Source organism: Podarcis muralis, chromosome 16 (assembly GCF_964188315.1).
Source record: "Podarcis muralis chromosome 16, rPodMur119.hap1.1, whole genome shotgun sequence".
Taxonomy (NCBI): Eukaryota; Metazoa; Chordata; class Lepidosauria; order Squamata; family Lacertidae; genus Podarcis; species Podarcis muralis.
Genome location: NC_135670.1, coordinates 15,639,002 through 15,658,976, shown reverse-complemented (window position 1 = coordinate 15,658,976; position 19,975 = coordinate 15,639,002). Strand labels below are relative to the sequence as shown.

The window sequence follows — 19,975 nt, the reverse complement described above, 5'->3', positions numbered from 1 at the left end:
CAGGGGGCAGAGGCTGTGAGGCAGTCCTCTCCATCCTAGAGGTTTGACTGCAATAGAATTTGTTTCTTATGGGGGAAACAGAAGCCTCAGAGTAGCTGGCCGTGGGCTGAGGGCCGAGACTGAGTAGGTCGCAGCCCAGAAGCACGCAAAGGGTTTTATTTTTTATTGAGGAGAATAAAAAGTCCAGACTCCTTCCCAGACTCCGCTGGATCCCAGACAGGTCCTACCTGCAGCTCCCACCCATTCTGGCTGAGTGGCAGTGTGCCCCCCCCTCAGCCCCACACTGGGCTCAGGACCACTGTGGGTTCTTGGGGGGGGGGGGAGAAACAACCCTGCAGGACAGAATCTGCTCCTTCCTCCACAGAAACCCAGGCTCCGCTACCTGGGTGGCCCCTGACTGCCCAGGTGTGTGCGTCTCAATCTATGAATGCACAGAGAGAAAGACGTTTGCATGTTAAGAGATGCACCTGTGTGCCTGGGAAGGGATGCGCTGGGGTTCCTTCATCCCACCCGGCTCTCACCTGAGCTTTGTGATGTGCCACAAATGGGGTGGGGGTGGTCTGACCTCAAAGCTTCCCTTGGCTGTAAGGTTACGACACCAGCCTCTGCCTCCCACCCACTCCAGCCTGGGATCGACTCCTGCCACTGTCCACTTTGGGTGTCTCTGCACCTCCCAGGTGTCCCTCCCAGCCGGAGCAAAGGGAATCGGAGGGAAGACTGGCCCATTCCTATGCCAGTGCCAACCTCGGGAGCATTGCTGCGTTCCTACACTCTCCTTCGTTGATCTCTGGGTGTCCCAAGATGTTCCTGGTCTTCCTCCCTGGTCCCAGAAGGCTGTGGCTCCCCTCCCTTCTATTTCTCGACAGTGGGAAGGATAGTCCTCCTTTGGGGCAGGCAACAAGTGCGGCAATGTTGCTGGATCCCACCGGGCCCCCGCTCTGCAGTGCGCTTGCCGTTAGTTAATACAGCCTGGGATCTCCCCTCCTTCGGTTGGGTGCCCATCCAGATTCGCCCAACGGAGGACGTCCTCCGGGCAAGCTCAAGGGTTGGCGGGGGGCGCGGGCGCTTGCCCCCGTTCTTCCGCCTTCCGCAGGGTGGCCTGCATGGTGTCAATGAGGTGCTGCAGACCAATCAGGTAGCCGTCCTCATGGTTCCCGGGGGCCCAGGCCACGCTGTGCTGCAAGGGGAGGCTTTCCGGGGCGGGTAGTGTCTTGCCAAAGTCAATCATCCAGACACTGGCTTGGCCTTTCCGGTCGTGGAGGAAGAGCAGGGAGCTCCCAATCACCTGAGGGGTGTAAAAAGTAGTGCTTTTTAGGAACCTCGGGCAGGCAGCTCAGAGGGACAGCAACCGAGCGAGGGTTTTGCCCCTCTGGTCTGGCTGACCATTCTGAAAGTCCCAGGATGCCACCTGTAAATCCATTTTCTACAAGATTATCTTGGGCTCTGTTGCCTTCAGGCAGCGTGGGTTTCCTCTGGGCATATGCAAAGCACCTTTCCCTTCCCCTCTCAGCTAAGATGAGAGTCAAAAAGCAACAAATTCTGCCCTGTAACAGCCTCTCCTCCTAGAGTTGCAGATTAAAAATTATATACTGTGCATCACAAGATCTCATGCCAGTTCACAGAATAAACTACAAGATAAAAAAAAGTAAATAATGCAAGATAAAAACACAAGGAAATAAAACAATTAACCACAAAACTATAGCTCCCTGCTAAAAAGCCTATTCTTCCCTGAAATCAATAGGGCTAAATTAAAATGCTTTAAAAATCAAACTAAATAAAAACAATGGTAAACCAAACAAGTCTGGCTTGAAATCAGCGGTAGACTTGAGTACTAGAGTTGCTTCTTTTGTAAGATCTTGGTTCAGGTTTTCATCTCAGCCCTTGTTGGTTTGTTGGAGGAGGGGAGGCTGCTCCTTTAGGGTCACCCCCCCACACTACTTCTGCAAACCAAACCTCCCCTTGGTGTTTCGGTGGCCTGCCTTGGCCTGATTCCTGCCGGCACTCCCCACCTGCGTTTGGGCCAGGAGTGTGAGCCAAGAACTCCTCTCATTTTACAAGCCGCAGGGCTGCCCTGGAGGTGCTCAGACTCTTAAGATGTACCTTCCTGGAACGAAGGCAACAGCTTTGGCATGGTGACAGGAAAGGAGGACGCCAAGGAAGCAGTCGTTCCCTCAGGCTCGGTTTTAGGAGCTGGAAATGTGAAATGCCTGTCCTTGGCAATTGCTGCTAAAGTCGGTTTAAGAGCTGCATCTGTGGCAGGGTTGGGGTGCCAAAAGCACCTGAAAAGAGCTTGCTGGATCAGGCCATTTGGGACCCACCATCCTGTTCTCATAGTGGCCACGCAGACGCACTGATGGGAAACCCACAAACAGGATTTGAGATCAAGAGCAACTCTCCCTTCCCATGGTTTGCAGCAACTGCGATTCAGAAGCATAGCCTGTGAATTTGGCCAATCCCCTTTTAAAGCCATCACTCCCTCCTGTGGGAGTGAGTTCCATAGTTTAATGCTGTTCTGCGTAAAGAAGGACTTTCTTTGACCTGCCCTGAATCCCCTGACATTCAGCTTCACTGCATATTCAGGCAGTCTAGTGTTATGTTGCGTGTCACCTTGTCTAATTCCTCCACAGTGGTACCTCGGGTTAAGTACTTAATTCGTTCCGGAGGTCCGTTCTTAACCTGAAACTGTTCTTAACCTGAAGCACCACTTTAGCTAATGGGGCCTCCCGCTGCCGCTGCACCTCCGGAGCACGATTTCTGTTCTCATCCTGAAGCGAAGTTCTTAACCTGAAGCACTATTTCCGGGTTAGCAGAGTCTGTAACCTGAAGCGTATGTAACCTGAGGTACCACTGTACTCTTTTTAAAGCTGTTTAGGTTGGTGGCTCTGTGGACTCCAGACAAGCAGGGCCTTTTGCTCAGGGGTGATGGGAGTTGTAGTCCGGCTGCGTCTCAGAGGCCACCAGTTCCCCAATCCCACCCTAGAGAGTGCCTGCTGAGGGAGAGGGAAGCAAGAAGCCACTGGAAGGAGAGTGGCCACAGGTCCTGTCCATATCTTCACACTGAGCCGCAAAACACCTAGGTTTTTCCCCACAACTGGGGAGAGTCCCTCGCCTATGGGAGGGGGGATCCTTTTGTCATATTCTGCACCCCCCCTTTCCTCTCCAGAGGCTTCCCCCTAGAAGGGTGAAGGGAGGATCCCATAGGCTTAGGGTTTGTTGTTAGTATAAGAATAAATGGGAACAATAAAAATAACAATCTATTTTTGGTGTTTGTGAATTTATACCCTGCTTTTCTACATGAGCAGGTACGCTCAAAATCAAAAGAGGACCAAAAAAGAAAAAAAGAGGAAGCCTAAAAACAAAGTATAACAAACTAGCCCAGTCACAGTTAAAGACAAACCCTCAGGTCCTAAGCCAACAACCGTTTGGAAGTGCAAGAGAGAGACACACTTGCAGGGCCTTTTTCTCCTCTGCCTCCCATTCCTGAGAACCAATGTTTAGAGTGGCAGACTAGGACCTAGGGGAGACCAGGGTTCAAATCCCGCCTCAGCCACCATGAAGCTTTGGGCCAGCCCCTGCCTCTCAGCCTAACCTACCTCACAGGGTGGTTGTGGGGATTAAATGGGGGGCCAAAACCACGTATGCCATCATGAGATAAAGGTGGGATTTAAATAAATACAATGAACAAACAATTTAACCTCCCCCCATCCTGAGAGCCTCACCTCGTGGGTCTTGAAAAAGGCAGACTCCTCCAGCGCCTGGCGCATGCTCTCCAAGCGGGCTGTGTATGTGCTCTGCAAGGCAAGAGGGAGCATTGAGGCTTTGGATGGGATCCCCCCATTAAGGCCAAGCCCCCCCCCCCCAATACACCTGTGCCCCTTGCTAGGAGAGGCAGGTAATGGAAGCCTTGGCTAAACCAACAGGTGGCAGGTGGCGTGGAATTCAAGGGCAGAAATAGAACAGGGACCTGTCTTAACTTTAAATGTGTTTCTGCTACATGGGCTGCTTTTTCAGTCCCAGGATAGTATTTTCTCATGGGCAAACTTCTTTTTAAGAAAATATATATTTTTATTCATACTTATCAAAAGATATGCAAAAGTTCATACCCGATAGTATCATAAATATAGTACAGTCTTACCTTGGATCCTAAACGCTCTAGAACTCAAATGTTTTGGCTCCCGAACACCACAAAGTGATTGTTCCGGTTTGGAACGTACTTTTGGAACCCAAACGCCTGACGGGGCTTTCGCGGCTTCTGATTGGCTGCAGGAACTTCCTGCAGCCAATCAGAAGCCGCGATTTGGTTTTCGAACATTTTGGAAGTTGAACGGATTTCTGGAACGGATTCCGTTTGACTTCCAAGGTAAGACTGTATTCACACATTAGCATCCAACTATTGTATTTTCTATAAGCCAACATTTTTCCCATCTTCAAATCCAGATGTTACAAGTTTATTTTCTCTTTCGCACAAAAAGATGTTCCCAATGAATGTCAGTAATGATTTTTCTCTCACTGAACATGTTAACTTTGCCATCTCAGTTAAGTCCTTGTGGGCCGACTTCTGAGTGCCACACGTGAACAGGAGGCGGGGCTGGGGGCAAAAAGTGGGAGGGGCAAGAGTTGTGATGCCTACCTTGGTATGATAGGCTAAATTCCCACCACACAGAAGCCAGAAGTTTCAAAACACAGGAGAGTCCCCCCCCCCATCCTGCATGACTGGGCCACAGCTCTCCCAATGAGAAATCTCCATTCCTCTCACTGGAACTCAACTTTGGTGCTATTGAATTATCGGGTGGGGGGGGGGCGTGTTGTCGTGAAGTGCTAAACCTGGCAAGTTTATACTTCACTGCTGGTATGCTGGTGGGCAACATTCCTGTGAATATCTGGCGAAGTTCTGTTTCAGGTTGAGAATGAGCAGTCCAGGTACAGAGGACGGGGTGGGGGGGACCCAGTGGCTGAGATTTCACCCCCTGCTCCCACTGTCTCCCCCACAACCAGTCTCACCAGAACGTCAAGGCGGGCCTTGGTGAACATCAGGAAAGTATCCACAATCTGCTCCTTGGTGCAAGTCTGCTTGAAATCCCTCCGCACGGCTCCCCCCTCGATCTGCGGAGACAGAGATTGGGGTGGGGGAGGTGTTCTCATATTCATAATAATAATAATAATAATAATAATAATAATAATAATAATAATTTGAATTCAGCCTGATCTTTAGTTCCATTTTCTTTCCTTCCTCCCCTTCCCCTTTTATGAAGATTACCCGCTCTGAGACCCCACAGCTAATTCTCCCCCGGCCTCCTTGCTGGCCCAAAGTAGGACCAATTCAGCCAGCTAGCCCTGGTGATTATCTCATGCTTATTTCCCCTAAATTGATTTCTGCATTTTGAATTTTATTGTTACTCGTGGTTCTATACTGTATTTTATGCTGCTTTTACAATTAAGTGTTTTAAATTTGTTGTTAGCCGCCCTGAGCCCGGTCTTTGAACTGGGAAGGGCGGGGTATAAATAAAAATAAATTATTATTATTATTATTATTTTATTGGGACCAGCTAGATAGCTCAGCTGGTTAGATAATGCCAAGGTTGCAGGTTCAATCCCCGTACGGGACAGCTGCATATTCCTGCATTTCTGGGCAGGAGTTACTGCCTGCCTGTTTCTCTACCTCCTGCTCAGCTGTCGCCGCCACTCACCGTGATGCCCTCGATGCGGAAGCCCAGGGAGGCGCTGGAGCTGATCCCCTCTCGCCACTGCATGTACCGCGGCTTGGTGACGCCGCCCTGGCTGTGCTCCTGGGCGGTGGGGGCCTGCGGGTCGACCTTCACCATCTTCTGGTACAGGTCACGCCGTGCCGCTGGCCGCTGCTGCGCCTCCGACAGCTCATCCTCCAGGTACGTCCTGGGCAGAAACAGGAGGTGTTCAAGGAAGGCAGCACTGCTTCTGAAAACCAGTTGCTGGAAAGCACCAGATGGGAGAGGGTTCTCGTGTTGGGGTCCTGCTTGTGGGCTTCCCTGAATGAACATCTGGCCAGCCAGGAGGCTGGACTGGATCTTCTCATTTTCTTAAGGAGTGGTAGAGCGGGACAAGGAAGGGGGGGGACTGGCTGCAATGTGGGGGGGGGGGGGGAGGGTCAGGGTCAGGGGAAGTGTTTTGTTTGCAGAAGGCCCCAGGGGCAATCCTTGGTGGCGTCTCTAGGTAGGGCAGAGAAAAGGCCTTCCCTGAAACCCTGGGGAGCCACTGCTGCCAGTCAGTGCAGGGAATACTGAGCTAGATAGGCCCAAGGGTCTGACTCAGTACAAGGCAGATCCATCTGGGATGTCCAGTTAGTGATTCACCCACATGCTAGCTCTGCAGTCTCCTACATCTGGCTGCTATTATAGGCAAGCCTGCATCACCAAAAAAAATCCCCACTTGTACAACTGACAGATGCGAAACACAGACCACTGCTGGCGACCCAGCTACAGCCTCTGATTCCACCTTGCTGACACTGACCTGCATTGCAGGAGGTTGGACTAGATGGCCCTCAGGGTCCCTTAAACTCTATGATTCTATGACCTTACCCATTCCTGCCTTGCTAGCCTCTTTCCATCTAACTGACTGCAGCTACAAAAACGGAGGCTGGCAAAGAAGTCAGAGACCGTCCTGGCTGCAAGTCCTTCAGGACCTGCTTCACAGGCTGCCTCCAGGCTCTTGGGGTGGGGGGGTATTGCTTAGAGGGTTGTTGTTTTTGTTTGTAAGGGTTGATATTTAATTCTGGCGATGTTTAATTTTGCTATTATTATTATTATTATTATTATTATTATTATTATTTGCATCTTTCGATCTGATTGTGACTTGTATGGGGATTGTTTTAATTCTGCATCATACGTTTCAATGTGTTTTTATTTACTGCTTCTGGCTGCTTTCATGCCGAGCGTTTCGGAACCCAAACACCGAAAACTCAGAAGTAAATGCTTCCGTTTCCGAACGCATCTCAGAAGTCGAATGGATTCTGCTTTGTGTTTTTCAATTTTCTCAATGGAATTTGTTGGCCGCCCTTTGTGCCTTGGTTTTCAAACATTTCAGAAGTCAAACGGTCTTCGGGAACGGATTATGTACCATTGTATCTGCATGCTAAAACTCTGCTCAAGGCGACTTACAACTGTGGAAAAGCGCCATGCAAACTGACCTTGGGTGATGACCTTCGCTCAGTGGTGAAGACGGTCCTGGGATAAATCTTCTTCTCCATCCCAAAGCCACCTTCAGTGCCTGTGGGACTTCTACCCTCCCCTCACCCCCTCCTGTCTCACCTGAGATGAAGGAGCCTCCTATGCCCACCCCCTTCCCCCAGAAAGGTGCTGCTCTCACCGGGTACCCATCTTGCAGTCCATGATGCTTGGCATGTCGAGGCCGCACAACAGGTCGTCCATCTGGATGTAGCGTTCGCCCCCCACCTCCACCACCCCATGATAGGCGGGCACGAAGGGGCGCAGGACGTCGGCCATCAGCTCTGCCAGGCAGGCGTTTTCCACAGAGCTGAACTTCTTCAGAATCTGGCCTCCTTCGCTGGGCTTGAAATTCCCTGGGGGGGAAAGAACAAGGATGGTCAGAAGAAACGGAGGGAGGGGAAGGAAGCATATTAAAAGACCTGTAGAGGCTGAATCGAGCTGAAGAGCGCAGGGTGTGTGTGCGCGTGCACCATCCAGTCCAGCATTATGGCCAGATACACCAACTGGAATCCAGGACCCGAGTGCAACAGCAACACTCCCAATTTGTGCTTTCCGGCAAATGGCAATCATAGACACATCTTCTGCAACCCTGGAGGGAGTCCACAATTGCCCCCCTGCTTGCAAAACAGCAAAAGAAGTGGCCCATCTATTGCACACATCTATTACCATTTGTGCAGCACATCGTTAATCTATGGAACTCACTCCCGCAGGAGGCAGCACTGTGACCGCCAGCCTAGAGGACTTTGAAAAAGGACTGGATGAATTCATGGAGGAGAGGGGTATCTGCCTCCACAGGCGGAGACAGTAAATGCTTCTAAAACATCAGTTTCTGGAAGCCACCGGAGGGGAGAGGGCTCTTGTTTTGGGTCCTGCTTGTGAGTTTCCCACAAGCATCAATCTGGTTGGCCACTGTGAGAACAGGAGGCTGGACTAAAGATGGGCTCTTGGTTTCATCCAGCAGGGCTCTTCTTAGGTTCTTTACCTCCATGAATTTGCCCCGTCCACTTTTAAACCCATCCAAGTTGGTGAAACTGAGACAAAGAGCCCAAGAGCCCCACAGAAGCCCTGGCTTGAGGTCCTGGGGAGGCAGAAATAAAGTGCGGAGAAGGGAAAGGGCTGCCCGCTGCATCCTCGGATCCAGTGGCTTCTTCTAAGCTGCAGTGGGAGAGATCCCCCTGGCCCTGATTCCTTTGCAGCAGCTGCCTTGGCCACCTCCACTCCTGGACCCGGCTTGCAACACGCCACCCCCCCCGGTCCTGTAGTGGTACCTTCGTGGCCAGCCAGCTGGACCCAAGAGCTGCGTCTCCGCAAGGACCAATGCACCATCGTGAAGAACGTCTTCCAGGACTTGGTCTAGGAAATATTCCAAGACAGGGACCGTTATGAGATGATGGGAAAAGATAGGAGGTTGTACAGACCCAGGGTGTCAGGCGGAGGGCTTTATATTTATTTACTTCTTAATTTACTTCATAAAATGTATGCACCTCTTGATTGTAGAGAACCGCAAAGCAGTTTACGAAAAAATGATAAAACAGCAAAACGATCACCAAAATTAACAAGAAGACGACAGAAAACTTAAATAACAATAGGTTAAAATTCACATCAGCTTTCTAAACATCTGGGTAGGCTTGCCTATACAAAAAAGATTGAATTCTTACCACTGCAGAACGGGTATTATGTGGCCCTTGTAACAGAGCCAGTTCTGCAGATCGAAGGAGTCGAGTGGGCGCATACGGAGTCAGGCAGCCTTGTAGGTAAACTGATCCCAAGTTGCTAAGGGTTTTCTATTACTATTACTATTATTATTCATTAAAATTGTATACCACCGTTCATCTGAAGATCACAGGGCAGTTAACAATGTAAAAATACAAAATGAGAACACAAAACAATTAAGAAAAAGAAGAACAAAAAACGAAGCTCAGTTGGTTAGAACGTGGTGCTGATAATGGCAAGGTTGCAGGTTCGATACCCATAAGACAGAGGTTTTCAACCTTTTTGAGTCCACGCGGCTCCCTTAGCCAACTACATTCTTTTCTGCGGCACCCCTGTGGGGCTCAGGAGCCCAGTTATGTCACCCCTTGACTGCAGAGCTGGCAGCCTCTCACTCTTTTTCAAACACCCTCCCTTGTGGAGGGTTCCCTCAGCCTCCTCTCCTCTCCCCTCTCCTTGGGAGTCCTCTAGGCAGCTGCTGCCGCCTCCCCTGGTCTCTGAGCTGCCCCCGCCCCAAAGAGAGGTGCCACCCAGAGGGACCATTCGCCTGGGGAGCTTATAGCCAGGGGTGCTGCAACAAACAGCTGTGCAAGCCTTTGGGAGGCAGAGACGAGAGAGGGCATGAGAGGAGGGAGGGAAGGAAAGAGGGGCAGAGGCCAGTGTTGCCCGTGGCACCCCTGGCCATCATTCAAGGCATCCCAGGGCTGCCTTGAACACTGGTTGAAAACTACTGCCACATATTCCTGCATTGCAGGGAGTTGGAGCAGATGATCCCCAGGACCCCTTCCAATCCTGTGGTTCTATACTCCCCAACACATAGCTCAGCTGGTAGAGCATTGAACCTGGCCAGTTAGCAAATGAACAACCAGTGTGGCTCTCTGACACACCTGCATTCCTAACCCTACCCGGAGATGTCAGGGGGCATTGAACCTGGGACCTTCTGCAGGCCAAGCAGGTGCCCTGTCCACTGAGCTACAGTCTCTCCTTGACGTAGGATCCTGCCTCACCCTGAGACACCAAGTCAGACCACTTGTTCCTTTAGCTCAGGACTGTTTCTACTGATGGGCAGAGCAACTGTCTGGGGTCTCAGGCAGGGACTGGCTCAGCCCTGCCTGCTAGCAGGGATTGGCCATAGGACTCTCCATGTGCAAAGGTCCTCCCCCAACATTTGGGGGTCTGTGCAGCCCACGTCCCCGCAGGTAGCAGCAGTTCAGAAGCCAGGGAGCCTCACATTTCCAGGCTTTGGAAAACGTCCAGGAATCATTTAATTACTTGTTGCATTTCTATCCCAGCTTTTCCCACCTACGAGGAGCTCAAAGTGGTGTGCATTGTTCTCCCCCTCCCGACATTCATCCCCGACAACAACCCTGCGAGGTAGGTCACTGCTGAGAGGCAGTGACTGGCCCAAGGTCACCCCGTGAGCCTCGTGGCCAAGCGGGGATTTGACCCCTCCCAGGCCTGAGTCCTTGGTTAATTCCCATAACAACCTGCGAAGTAGGTGTGGCTGGGAGGCAGAAACTGGACCAAGGTTAACCCAGCCTCAGCGAAGCCATGCCATTGGTGGTGGTGGGGGGGGAGAGCCTCCATCACACTCCCCTGCCCCACCCCTCAGTTCATTCAGCACCACCTGCAACCCTAGAAGCCAACAAGGCTGGACCTGCTCAGTACTGGCCCTGAGACGCAGCCCAGGAAACAAGAGAGGCAGAGAAGAGGTTTTTTTCCTGGGACCCAGCAAAGACAAGCCAAGAGAGAAGAGGCCTGCCAAGCAGAGGAGGAGGTTTGTCAAGTCTCCCCTCCCCCTTTCTTCTCTCCAGTTCATTCATCAGCATTTCTAACCACAGCCAGAGGAAACCCGTCTTGGAGGAAGCAGCCGGAGGACTCAGCGGACTCAGTGTTGAAAAGAGGAAGGAAAAGGCCTTTGTCAGGGGGAGAGAGCAATTTGCTTAGCAACGGGGAAATCTCAGCTGAGCTGCTGCTGTGCAAGGAGAAAGGTGTGCTCCGACTTGCACGGGGCCGGTTGTGCAAGGAGGAAGGGCGCCTGAGCTCGTGGCACGTGCAAACAGCTCGCCTTGCACACCCAACTGCTCTGCACGGCAACCACAACAGAACCCTGCTGAGGCCTCTGCTGTTGTTGCACCAGAAGAGCTTTTTCGACCTGCACAAGAGCAAGCCAGCTGGGCTGGCAGCAGAACCACAACATCCTGCCCGGGGCTGTGAGTTTGTAGAGGACAGTCCTCTACCTTCAACTGGAGGCTCACCCCAGCACAGTCATGCTTTCCGGCCCCCTCCAGTCAGGCCTCCCAGCTTGCACATTTGCTGGGGGCATCCTCGGGTCAGCCTGACTCGGTGGCTCTGACGGGGATTTGACACCCGCCAGAGAGAGACCCTGATCCTCCTTGCAGCAGAATTCCTGGAAATGCAAGATCTCTGGCCAGGGATCTCTAATGATCCAGGACCACAAAGCAAAGGTCCTCTTGCGGTCCTCTTGCAAGGCTGCTCCCCTTTTCACACGCACAGGCTTAATAAATAAATATTACTCTTCTTCAATCTGCTTATATTCTTCCTTCCTTCCTTCCTTCCTCCCAAGGTGGGATTCAAGGCGGCTTACAGCGTTTGAAGACGTCAGTAATTAAAACACAGCAATAAAGACTAGTTAAAAGCAACCATCAAAATACCAGAAAACATTTAGAACCAGAAATTAAAATGCAGTTTGTCCTGACAGCAGCCCAGTGATCAGTCAAGCCTGCAACTTACGTTTTCACAGGCCTGTCTGAATAAAATGGTTTTAGTCTGCCAGCGGAAGGCAGGACAAGGAGGGAGCCAGTCCAACCTCTTCTGAGAGGGAATCCCACAATTTGGGAGCAGCTGCAGAAAAGTCCCTGTCTCTCTCTCTTGGGTCACCACCAACTGATGTTGAAGGGACCAAGAGAAGGTGCTCACTCAAGGCTCTCAGCACCTGGGCAGGTTTGTACAGGGAGATGTGACCCTTCAGGCTGCCTGAACCCAAGCCATATATATATATATATATATAAAAACAATTTCACAATTCTAAAGCTCTCCTTGATGCCACAGCCCTGTTAGCGGGGATAAGTGAGGGAAGTTAAGATAGAAACAGGGGACAGTGCTGCCCCAAATTTGGTACAAGAGTCGGGAAGGTAAAGAGGAGGAGGAGCAAAAGTCCCCTGGATGAGAACCAAGGTGGGGTGGTCCGAGGTGAAGGGTGCCGGGTGTGAAAGATGAGGCCCATATTCAAAAACTACCCGATGCACCAGCTGTGGGTGGAGGTTGTAGGACGGAGGCTGTGAATGCAATCAGGGCGAAAGGCTCCAACCCTATGCTCTGCACCAGCAGAGAGGAAGTTCGCTATGGAACCGCTTTTTCAAGCTGACTGTAGCTGTGACTCATCTGCAGTCGTGCCTGGAAGTCCTGCGACATGCCTTTGTGCTTCATCCTTTTCGTGCCTCCTACACTGTTTTATATATATATATATCAGCAATATTATGGATGACGACAACCTTCCTGCATTTTATAGAGCAGCACTGCACTTTGCTGACCCCTACACTAAGATCTTGGGAGGTCACAGTGGGAAACGTTTCCTCATTTTGTAGCATGTGGAGTAGCAATGGACCCGGGCAATGATAGCTAGTGGGGAGGTCTGGCAATGAGTTCAGTCAGGTCAGGTTAAGAGAAGAGGCACTGGATGCATCAAGGCCATTGCACAACCCCCTGACCCCCGTCAGCCTTTGGATCTTGGGTGACCAGGCCAGTCAGCACCCACCCAACCTAGTCTGCTGTGCTGTTCTTAAATGCCAGGTTGGTCCTGAAAAGTGTTGTTATTATTAACATACTCATCTGAGTCTCTGTCCTCCTCCATTATGGCAGATACTTTCCCGCCTTTGGGAAGCTTCATATTGCCTTTGGTCATGTCAGTATCTGAGGTCTCCTCTGGAGCCTCAGACAGAGCTCCATCTATTTCTTGCTGAAGATCTAACCTAGTAGATTTGCTTTTTGGTTCCCCGAATTTCTTGGATCATCCCCTTGCTGAGGCTGTATAATACTTTTTGTTTAGATGTCAATAGGATCCACTCTGCTTCATTTTTGTCCCGGGGCGACGGGAGACACAGAATTATGCCGCCATTTACAGACCCTCCAAGTGTTCTGATTTTTAAATTAAGTTTATAATAAAGCAACCCAGTCAGGGTATAAATAGCAAAATTATTATTATTATGGAACAGAATGTCCCAATGTTGGAGGCTTGCTAGCCACACAAATCCCAGTATTATTATTATTATTATTATTATTATTATTATTAGCAACTTCTTTTTTTTACAAAAAATAACTTAAAGCAAAATACAATAAAAAATGACATCTATTAAAACCAGCATAAAACTTAAGGTAAAATCTTACTTTGCCATGGGTTCAGTGGTACAGCCCTTGCTTTGCATGTAGAAGGCCCCAGGCTTAGGGCTGAGAAGGACATTTCCCTCTCAAGTTCTAGAGAGCCACAGCAAGCCAGCCCATTGACTGCTCTGAAATCGCTGGGCCTTGAGGCGGGGCTCTCTGCCTCCTTGGGGGGGGGCACGATTCCCCTCCCTCCCCTGCTGCCTTTACCCCAACTGCCCCCTCCCTCACCTCACCTTCCGCAGCACCCGCTTCTTCCCCAGGGGGCTCCTGTCCTCGGCATCGCTGAAGACGTCGTCCGACTCCTGGGAGGACCCTCCCAGCGAGGAACAGGTCGATGAGCCCGAGACAGAGCGGTCAAAAGGGACGGGGGCTTCCTGGCTTCCAGGAAGGGGCTTCTGGCTGGGCCCCGCTCCGGCAACCTCACAGGGAGGCGTGGCTGGTGGCCCTTGCAGGCCATTGCTGCTGGGGGAGGCACCCAAGGGTGGCGATTCCGCCCTCCCTTGGGGGGGATCCCTTCCCCTGCCGCACACCGAGGCTTCTGATTCTGAGGGGGGCCCCAGAGGCGTATTGGGGGCCTCCCATTGGTCTGGTTCAGCGGCAGCAGGTGGAGGAGGGATGCATTCCAGGCTGCGATAGCCTTCCATGAGGATGGCCAGGCCCCACTTGAGTCCGCTGGGGAAAGTTGCCTGCTGAGATGAGCTGGAAGTGACGCTACTCAGGCATGGCTTCATCCACAGCTTTCTGCAAGGAAACAAAGAGTGTGTGTTACTGGAGCAGGGCAAGCTGGAAGGGCAAGAAAAGCAGCTTGCGTGACCATCCAAGTTATGCTCTGGTCGCCTCGCCTCAAAACGGGTATCGCACAGTTGGAAGAGGTCCAGGAAAGGGCAACAGCATAATCGAGGTGGGGAATGTGTGTGTGGAGCGAGTTTCCTATGCAGTGTTGGGGACTTTTTCGTTCAGAGAAAAGGTGAGTGAGAGTTTGATGAAAGTTTATAAAAAAATTATGCATGGCATGGAGGAAGTGGACCATGGAGAAAAGCTTCTCCCCCATAACAAATCCTGGACATCCGTTGAAGCTGAACATTGCAAGAGCTAGGATGGATAAAAGAAAGTCCTTCATGCAGTGCAAAGTTGAACTATGCAAAATGTCAAAACAAAAAAAATTCCTTCCAGTAGCACCTTAAAGACCAACTAAGTTAGTTCTTGGTATGAGCTTTCGTGTGCATGCACACTTCTTCAGATACGCCCCATCTTCAAAGGTGGTATGGTGCAAGTCATTTAAAAAAATTTTATTTTATTTTATTTTATTTTATTTTGTTTTGACTATGGCAGACCAACACGGCTACCTATCTGTATGCAAAATGTGGAAGAGAGGTCTTATCAATTCATGGAAGAGAGGTCTTATCAATGGCTACTAGTTCATTGGCTAGTGAGTTCACAGGCTCCCTCTCTAAGGGCAGCACATGGGCATTCTGGCAAAGTCCTTTATTGGTGGACACTAGTAGTTTCCAGAGATTTGTGGGAGGGTTTTTTCGGGAGGGGGGGGGAGGGATGTATTTCCTGGCAAGTACAGTCATACCTCGGGTTACAGACACTTCAGGTTGCGTTTTTTCGGGTTACGGACCCTGCAGTACCGGAACGGGTTACTTCCAGGTTTTGGGGGTCACGCATGCGCAGAAGTGCCAAATCGCAACCCGCGTGTGCGCAGATGCGCCGCTGCAGGTTGAGAATGTGCATCCCGCACGGATCACGTTCGCAACCCAAGCATCCACTGTATAGGATTGTTCCTCCCAGCAATGCTTGAATTACAGGTGGAAAACTATTTAGCTCCTGCTTTTGCTATGTCCCACACTTACTAAAATTTGGGGGGAAATGTGGACTATATAAACAAGACACTACAGAAAAAAATTATCAACATTTTCAGAGGTGAATATTCTTTTGAACTATATACCCATTGTATGGAAATTGACAAAGGGACAGCGAAAACAGGGACAGCCCTATGGTGACCAAGAGACTGTTGTTGATGTACTGGAAGAAGAGAGATACAATTCCCCTTAATTGTGGCAATATTGGCAACATATGAACAGAAAGCTTATAGACACAGACTTTCTTAGGATAAATCCAAATGACATTTGGAATGAGTTTACGCAGAATGTATTAGGTTATTGATAACGATGTGTGTATTAGGACAATAAGATTATATATATCTGTATACTAATGTATGGAAATGTAGCTGAGTATTTTTTCCCTCTTTTTCATTCTCATTCAGATTTCTTCTTTTCTTTTCTTTCTTTTTGTCACTCTGTCTTCTTATAAAAGAAATGCTTCTATTAAAATATTAATTTTAAAAAAACTTGGCTCCCAGGGCCGACATTAGGTGGGAAACTGGGAAGTGGGTTCAGGAAGCAATGCTCATGAGCTTCATTATGGGATATCGGTCTCACCGCATCCCATTTGAGCACTTTTTTTGGTTTAAAAAAAGCAACATGACTTGCACCATACCACCTTTGAAGCTGGGGCTGTAGCTGGGAAGTAGAGCCCAGACTTAAAGGTAAAGGTAAAGGGACCCCTGACCAATAGCTCCAGTCGTGGCCGACTCTGGGGTTGCGGCGCTCATCTCGCTTTATTGGCTGAGGGAGCCGGCGTACAGCTTCCGGGTCATGTGGCCAGCATGACTAAGCCGCTTCTGGCGAACCAGAGCAGCGCACAGAAACGCCGTTTACCTTCCCGCCGGAGTGGTACCTATTTATCTATTTGTACTTTGACGTGCTTTCGAACTGCTATGTTGGCAGGAGCAGGGACTGAGCAACGGGAGCTCACCCTGTCTCAGGGATTCAAACCGCCAGCCTTCCGATCGGCAAGTCCTAGGCTCTGTGGCCCACAGCACCACCCGTGGCATACAAAACCGATGAGGATGCTAGTCCTCAGTGTTCTGAACAGGGTGCTGATTTAAACTCCTTGCCTGGTTCGCATGCAGAAGGGCCCCAGGGTCCATGCCCAACAGCTTCTTCTAGGTAGGGCTGGGAAATTTTCCCTTCCTGAAACCCTGAAGAGCCACTGTCAGTCAGTGCAGACAACACTGGCCTAGATATACCAAGGGTCTGGCTCAGTCTAAGGCAGCTTCCTCTGTCCTATATAAATCAGCCCTTCATTCTGGACCATGAGGACTGGGGCCTTGGTTTCTTTTTAGGGAAAGGCCATTTGCTTAGTGGCCATCATCACACACGCATTGCATGCAGTATTATCCCAAACTCAATCCCGGGCATAGGATCATAGAAAACTACTTTATACCAAGTCATACCATTGTTCCACCTAGGCTAGTGCAGTTGACACTGACTGGCAGCTACATTCCAGGGTTTCTGGTAGGAGCCCAACCTGGAGACTGAACCCTAAAATACAATAAATAAATACAAAGGTAGGTGGGGAAACGGTACCTGATATTCTGGTGGGGGGGAGCACAGCCCCCACTTCAGCCCCCTCCTACCGCCCCCATAATAGACAGCACAGAGCTAGATGGGCTGAGCTTTGGATTCAGTATGAAGCAAGCTTCCTGTGTTACATGTCATAGCTGCAGGGAGTGTGTGTGTGTGTGGGGGGGGAATATAGACCCCAAAGTGCCCTGCAGCTTTTTGACAGGGGTGGGGGTGGGTTCCCTTCTTCTGATCTATCAGTCCCATTATCCATTCCCATTTCCATCAAATTTAAAGTAGGGGAAGGGTGATCAGGGGTCAAGCGCCACCAGAAGCCACCCGCTCCCCCCCCCGCCCCCTTCTCCTTGGTCTCTCAAACTGGAAGTGCAGTTGTCGCTGGCAGCTACAGGATAGCGAGGCAAAGGCACTCGGCACAGCCTCAGAGGCGCTCTCTTCCTGCTCCAGACACACCTTGGACTTTAGCAATAGATTCTGGTCCCTGAAAACCTACTCCCCACCCAGCCGCCTATCAGCAAGGGAAATGACGTCACCCAGGGGAAGGGAGACCCCACCCGCCACCCTGAGAAAGACACGCTGCTACCACCCACCCCACCCAAGCTCCATAAAGCCTAGCGTAGTTCCCGGAGAACTGAGCGCCCCAAGTCCGGATCGCTAAACTGGGGCAGAGTTGCACCTCCTCCTTCCACAACTGGCAGGCTGGGGGGGGGGCGCTTTCTTTTTCTGCGTTCCCCTCCCCCCAATGGTGTCTTTGGGGACTCAATGAGTCTTCCTGGCTAAGCCGCAGCCTCTGCTCTAACCGCTAGACGCCACTCCCTTCTTCCTTTGCCCGCTGCCCAGTTCTCACCTGGAGAGCGCGGGATGCGCTACGGGGCGCCCCTCTTAGCCCTTCCCATCCCGGCCCCGCCGCGGATCTGCCTGGCCGGACACGAAGAGGCGGGGAGATAAACGGGGCCGGGTTTGGGGAGCGGGGAGGGGGCGGAGGGATAGCTGACGAAGGCGCCCCCCAGGAGAAAAGCTTGTCTCGTGCTGCCCTCTGCCGGCCACTGGCGAGACTGCACCCCATCGCGCTGAAGAAGGGGAAAGTGTCGCCTTGGGCATGTGCAGAGTGCCATAGCTTCGCGGCACAGCGGTCATTCTTAGCTGATTTGTTTTTGTTTTTAAAATTGACAGATAAACAAAAAAGGTGCAAACATAACAAAGAGAGAGAGAAAACCCCCAAAGATTCAGAGATTTGAACTATCAAGTGTCACGAGTTTGGAAGGACACACGTCAGAAGATCCAGCGCAGCTCCAGAGGGATAATGAAGTGTTAGCTTATACAAACCTCCCTTTACAAATAATACAGTGGTACCTCGGGTTAAGTACTTAATTCGTTCCAGAGGTCCGTACTTAACCTGAAACTGTTCTTAACCTGAAGCACCACTTTAGCTAATGGGGCCTCCTGCTGCCGCCATGCCTCAGGAGCACAATTTCTGTTCTCATCCTGAGGTAAAGTTCTTAACCCGAGGTACTATTTCTGGGTTAGCGGAGTCTGTAACCTGAAGCGTATGTAACCCGAGGTAACACTGTAAAGACTTTTGAAAAATAAAAGCACTACCTACCTGCAGGTTCCATCATGATAGAGAATAAAGGTTCTATATGAGCTTAAATGAACCAGACATTGGCAAAAACTGGTGGCGTTGAGAAACCATTTCCCTTGGTATTTGTATAAGATATGAAATCATGTGTGAAAAAGGTCATTTGAGCTCTGCCCTTTAGATAACTTTTAGTTCATGGGACAATTTGCCTGCTGGGAAGAGTTGGTAGGTGCACTAGGCCTGCACTGTTTTGGATTCTGGCTCCTGACAGCCGGGTTAGCCTGAGAGCAACAGGCCTAAGGTTTTGGACTACAGTACAATCCTAGCATCATACAGCTCCAATCCTAGCATCATACAGCTGTGCTGCCTGGGACTTGCTGGGAGTTGTAGTCCAAAACATCTGGAGGGCACCAGGCATGGGCATAGCAGTGGGACCGCTGCCCCCCACTAAATCAAGTAATAAATAAAAATACTCAACTAACTGACCAATTGCATCACAGATAGCTCAGTTCTACTTCCCCACCTCCCATAAAGCCTGTTCCACCCCTAAAATAAATCCTGGCTACACCCACGGCACCAGGTTTGGGGGAAGTTCGGCCTGTTGGACTTAGAAGAGGGAGTCCTGCGTTCAAAACTCTGCTCAGTCACAAAGCTCACTGGGTATACTTGGGGCAGCCTAGCCTATCTCCCAGGGTTGCTTTGAGATTAACAGAGTGGTTCCTCCTATTCCTGCATTGCAGGGGGTTGGAATAGAGGACCCTTTGGGTCTCTTTCAACTCTGCAGTTCTATGAGGGTCATGTAGGCCTTTCGGAGCTCCTGGGATGAAGAACTGCTTTAAAATCAAAGAATCTCCTGGGGATATATGCAGGAGGGTGGCGGCGAAGGAAGCCGTTTCTACCAATGACTCCTCCTGCCTCACAACAGACACACCGACCTGCCACCCTCTCTCATTCTCTGCACTTTATTTGCGTCCTCTGCTTGCTTTTCTCTTGCGCCCCCGACCCCTGGTGGCTCCTCTGTCTTGGGGGACTTCACAGATGATGAGGTGCATCAAGGTCTCCTTGTCCTCAGTCTGGTCGAGGCCCAGCACCTCCTCAGCCCGGGGTTTCGGCGCCTCCTCAGCTGGGGCACTCGGAGTATCGTTGGCCAAGGGGGCCGGTGTCTCCTCCGCCGCGGGGGTTGGCGTGGGGGTCCGGTGGAGGCGTAGGGCGCTCAGAAGCCTTTCCAGCTCCTGCTCCATGAAGTTCCACAGAGTGCCACCGCCTTGCTCTTCGGGCCTGGAGGACTGGCCTTCCTGCTGAGGTGGAAGGGACGGGGTCCCAACCGTTTCATTTATGTTCAGCTGCGTTGGGGCCCTTTTTAGCTTGTTTATGTTATTCTGGGTTGGGGTCCTAGTCACCTCGTTCTGAGAGGGGGTCCAAATTGCTTCCTTCATGTTCACCTGGGATGGGGTCCTTTTCAACTCGTTCATGTTCCTCTGGGAGGGGGTCCAAACTGCTTCATTTGCTTTCATCTGGGAGGAAGTCCAAATCACCTTGTTCGTGTTCATCTGGGATGCGGTCCAAATTGCCTCATTCGTGTTCATCTGGGAGGGGGCCCTGTTCACCTCGTTCATGTTCCTCTGGGAGGGGGTCCAAATTGCCTCGTTCAC

The 19,975-nt window shown here is 50.8% G+C and overlaps 1 protein-coding gene across 2 annotated transcripts; it reads right to left on the bottom strand.

Moving 5' to 3' along the window:
* Positions 1-148: 148 nt before the first annotated feature.
* Positions 149-17,732, bottom strand: LOC114587133 (inositol-trisphosphate 3-kinase B-like). 2 transcript variants are annotated; one of them, XM_028711090.2, is made up of 8 exons: positions 17,592-17,732; positions 13,550-14,057; positions 8,471-8,555; positions 7,342-7,555; positions 5,688-5,892; positions 5,002-5,103; positions 3,720-3,791; positions 149-1,285 (listed from the first exon to the last, which is right to left on the bottom strand). In XM_028711090.2, the coding sequence occupies exons 2-8, from the start codon at positions 14,045-14,047 to the stop codon at positions 1,040-1,042; spliced, it is 1,422 nt and encodes a 473-aa protein (XP_028566923.2). In that variant the 5' UTR covers positions 14,048-14,057; positions 17,592-17,732; the 3' UTR covers positions 149-1,039. The 2 variants fall into 2 exon arrangements, with proteins under 2 accessions (XP_028566923.2, XP_028566924.2); XM_028711091.2 differs by lacking the exon at positions 17,592-17,732 and adding an exon at positions 16,618-16,639.
* Positions 17,733-19,975: the final 2,243 nt, after the last annotated feature.

What these genes read in the sequence shown, in the direction of transcription:
- LOC114587133 (XM_028711090.2), bottom strand. Translation starts at nt 14,047, where the DNA reads ATGAAGCCATGCCTGAGTAGCGTCACTTCCAGCTCATCTCAGCAGGCA. An exon ending in AGAAGCGGGTGCTGCGGAAG is followed by an intron (nt 8,556 to 13,549) that starts GTGAGGTGAGGG and finishes AATATTTCCTAG; the next exon opens with ACCAAGTCCTGGAAGACGTT. An exon ending in CCTTTTTCAAGACCCACGAG is followed by an intron (nt 1,286 to 3,719) that starts GTGAGGCTCTCA and finishes TACACCCCTCAG; the next exon opens with GTGATTGGGAGCTCCCTGCT.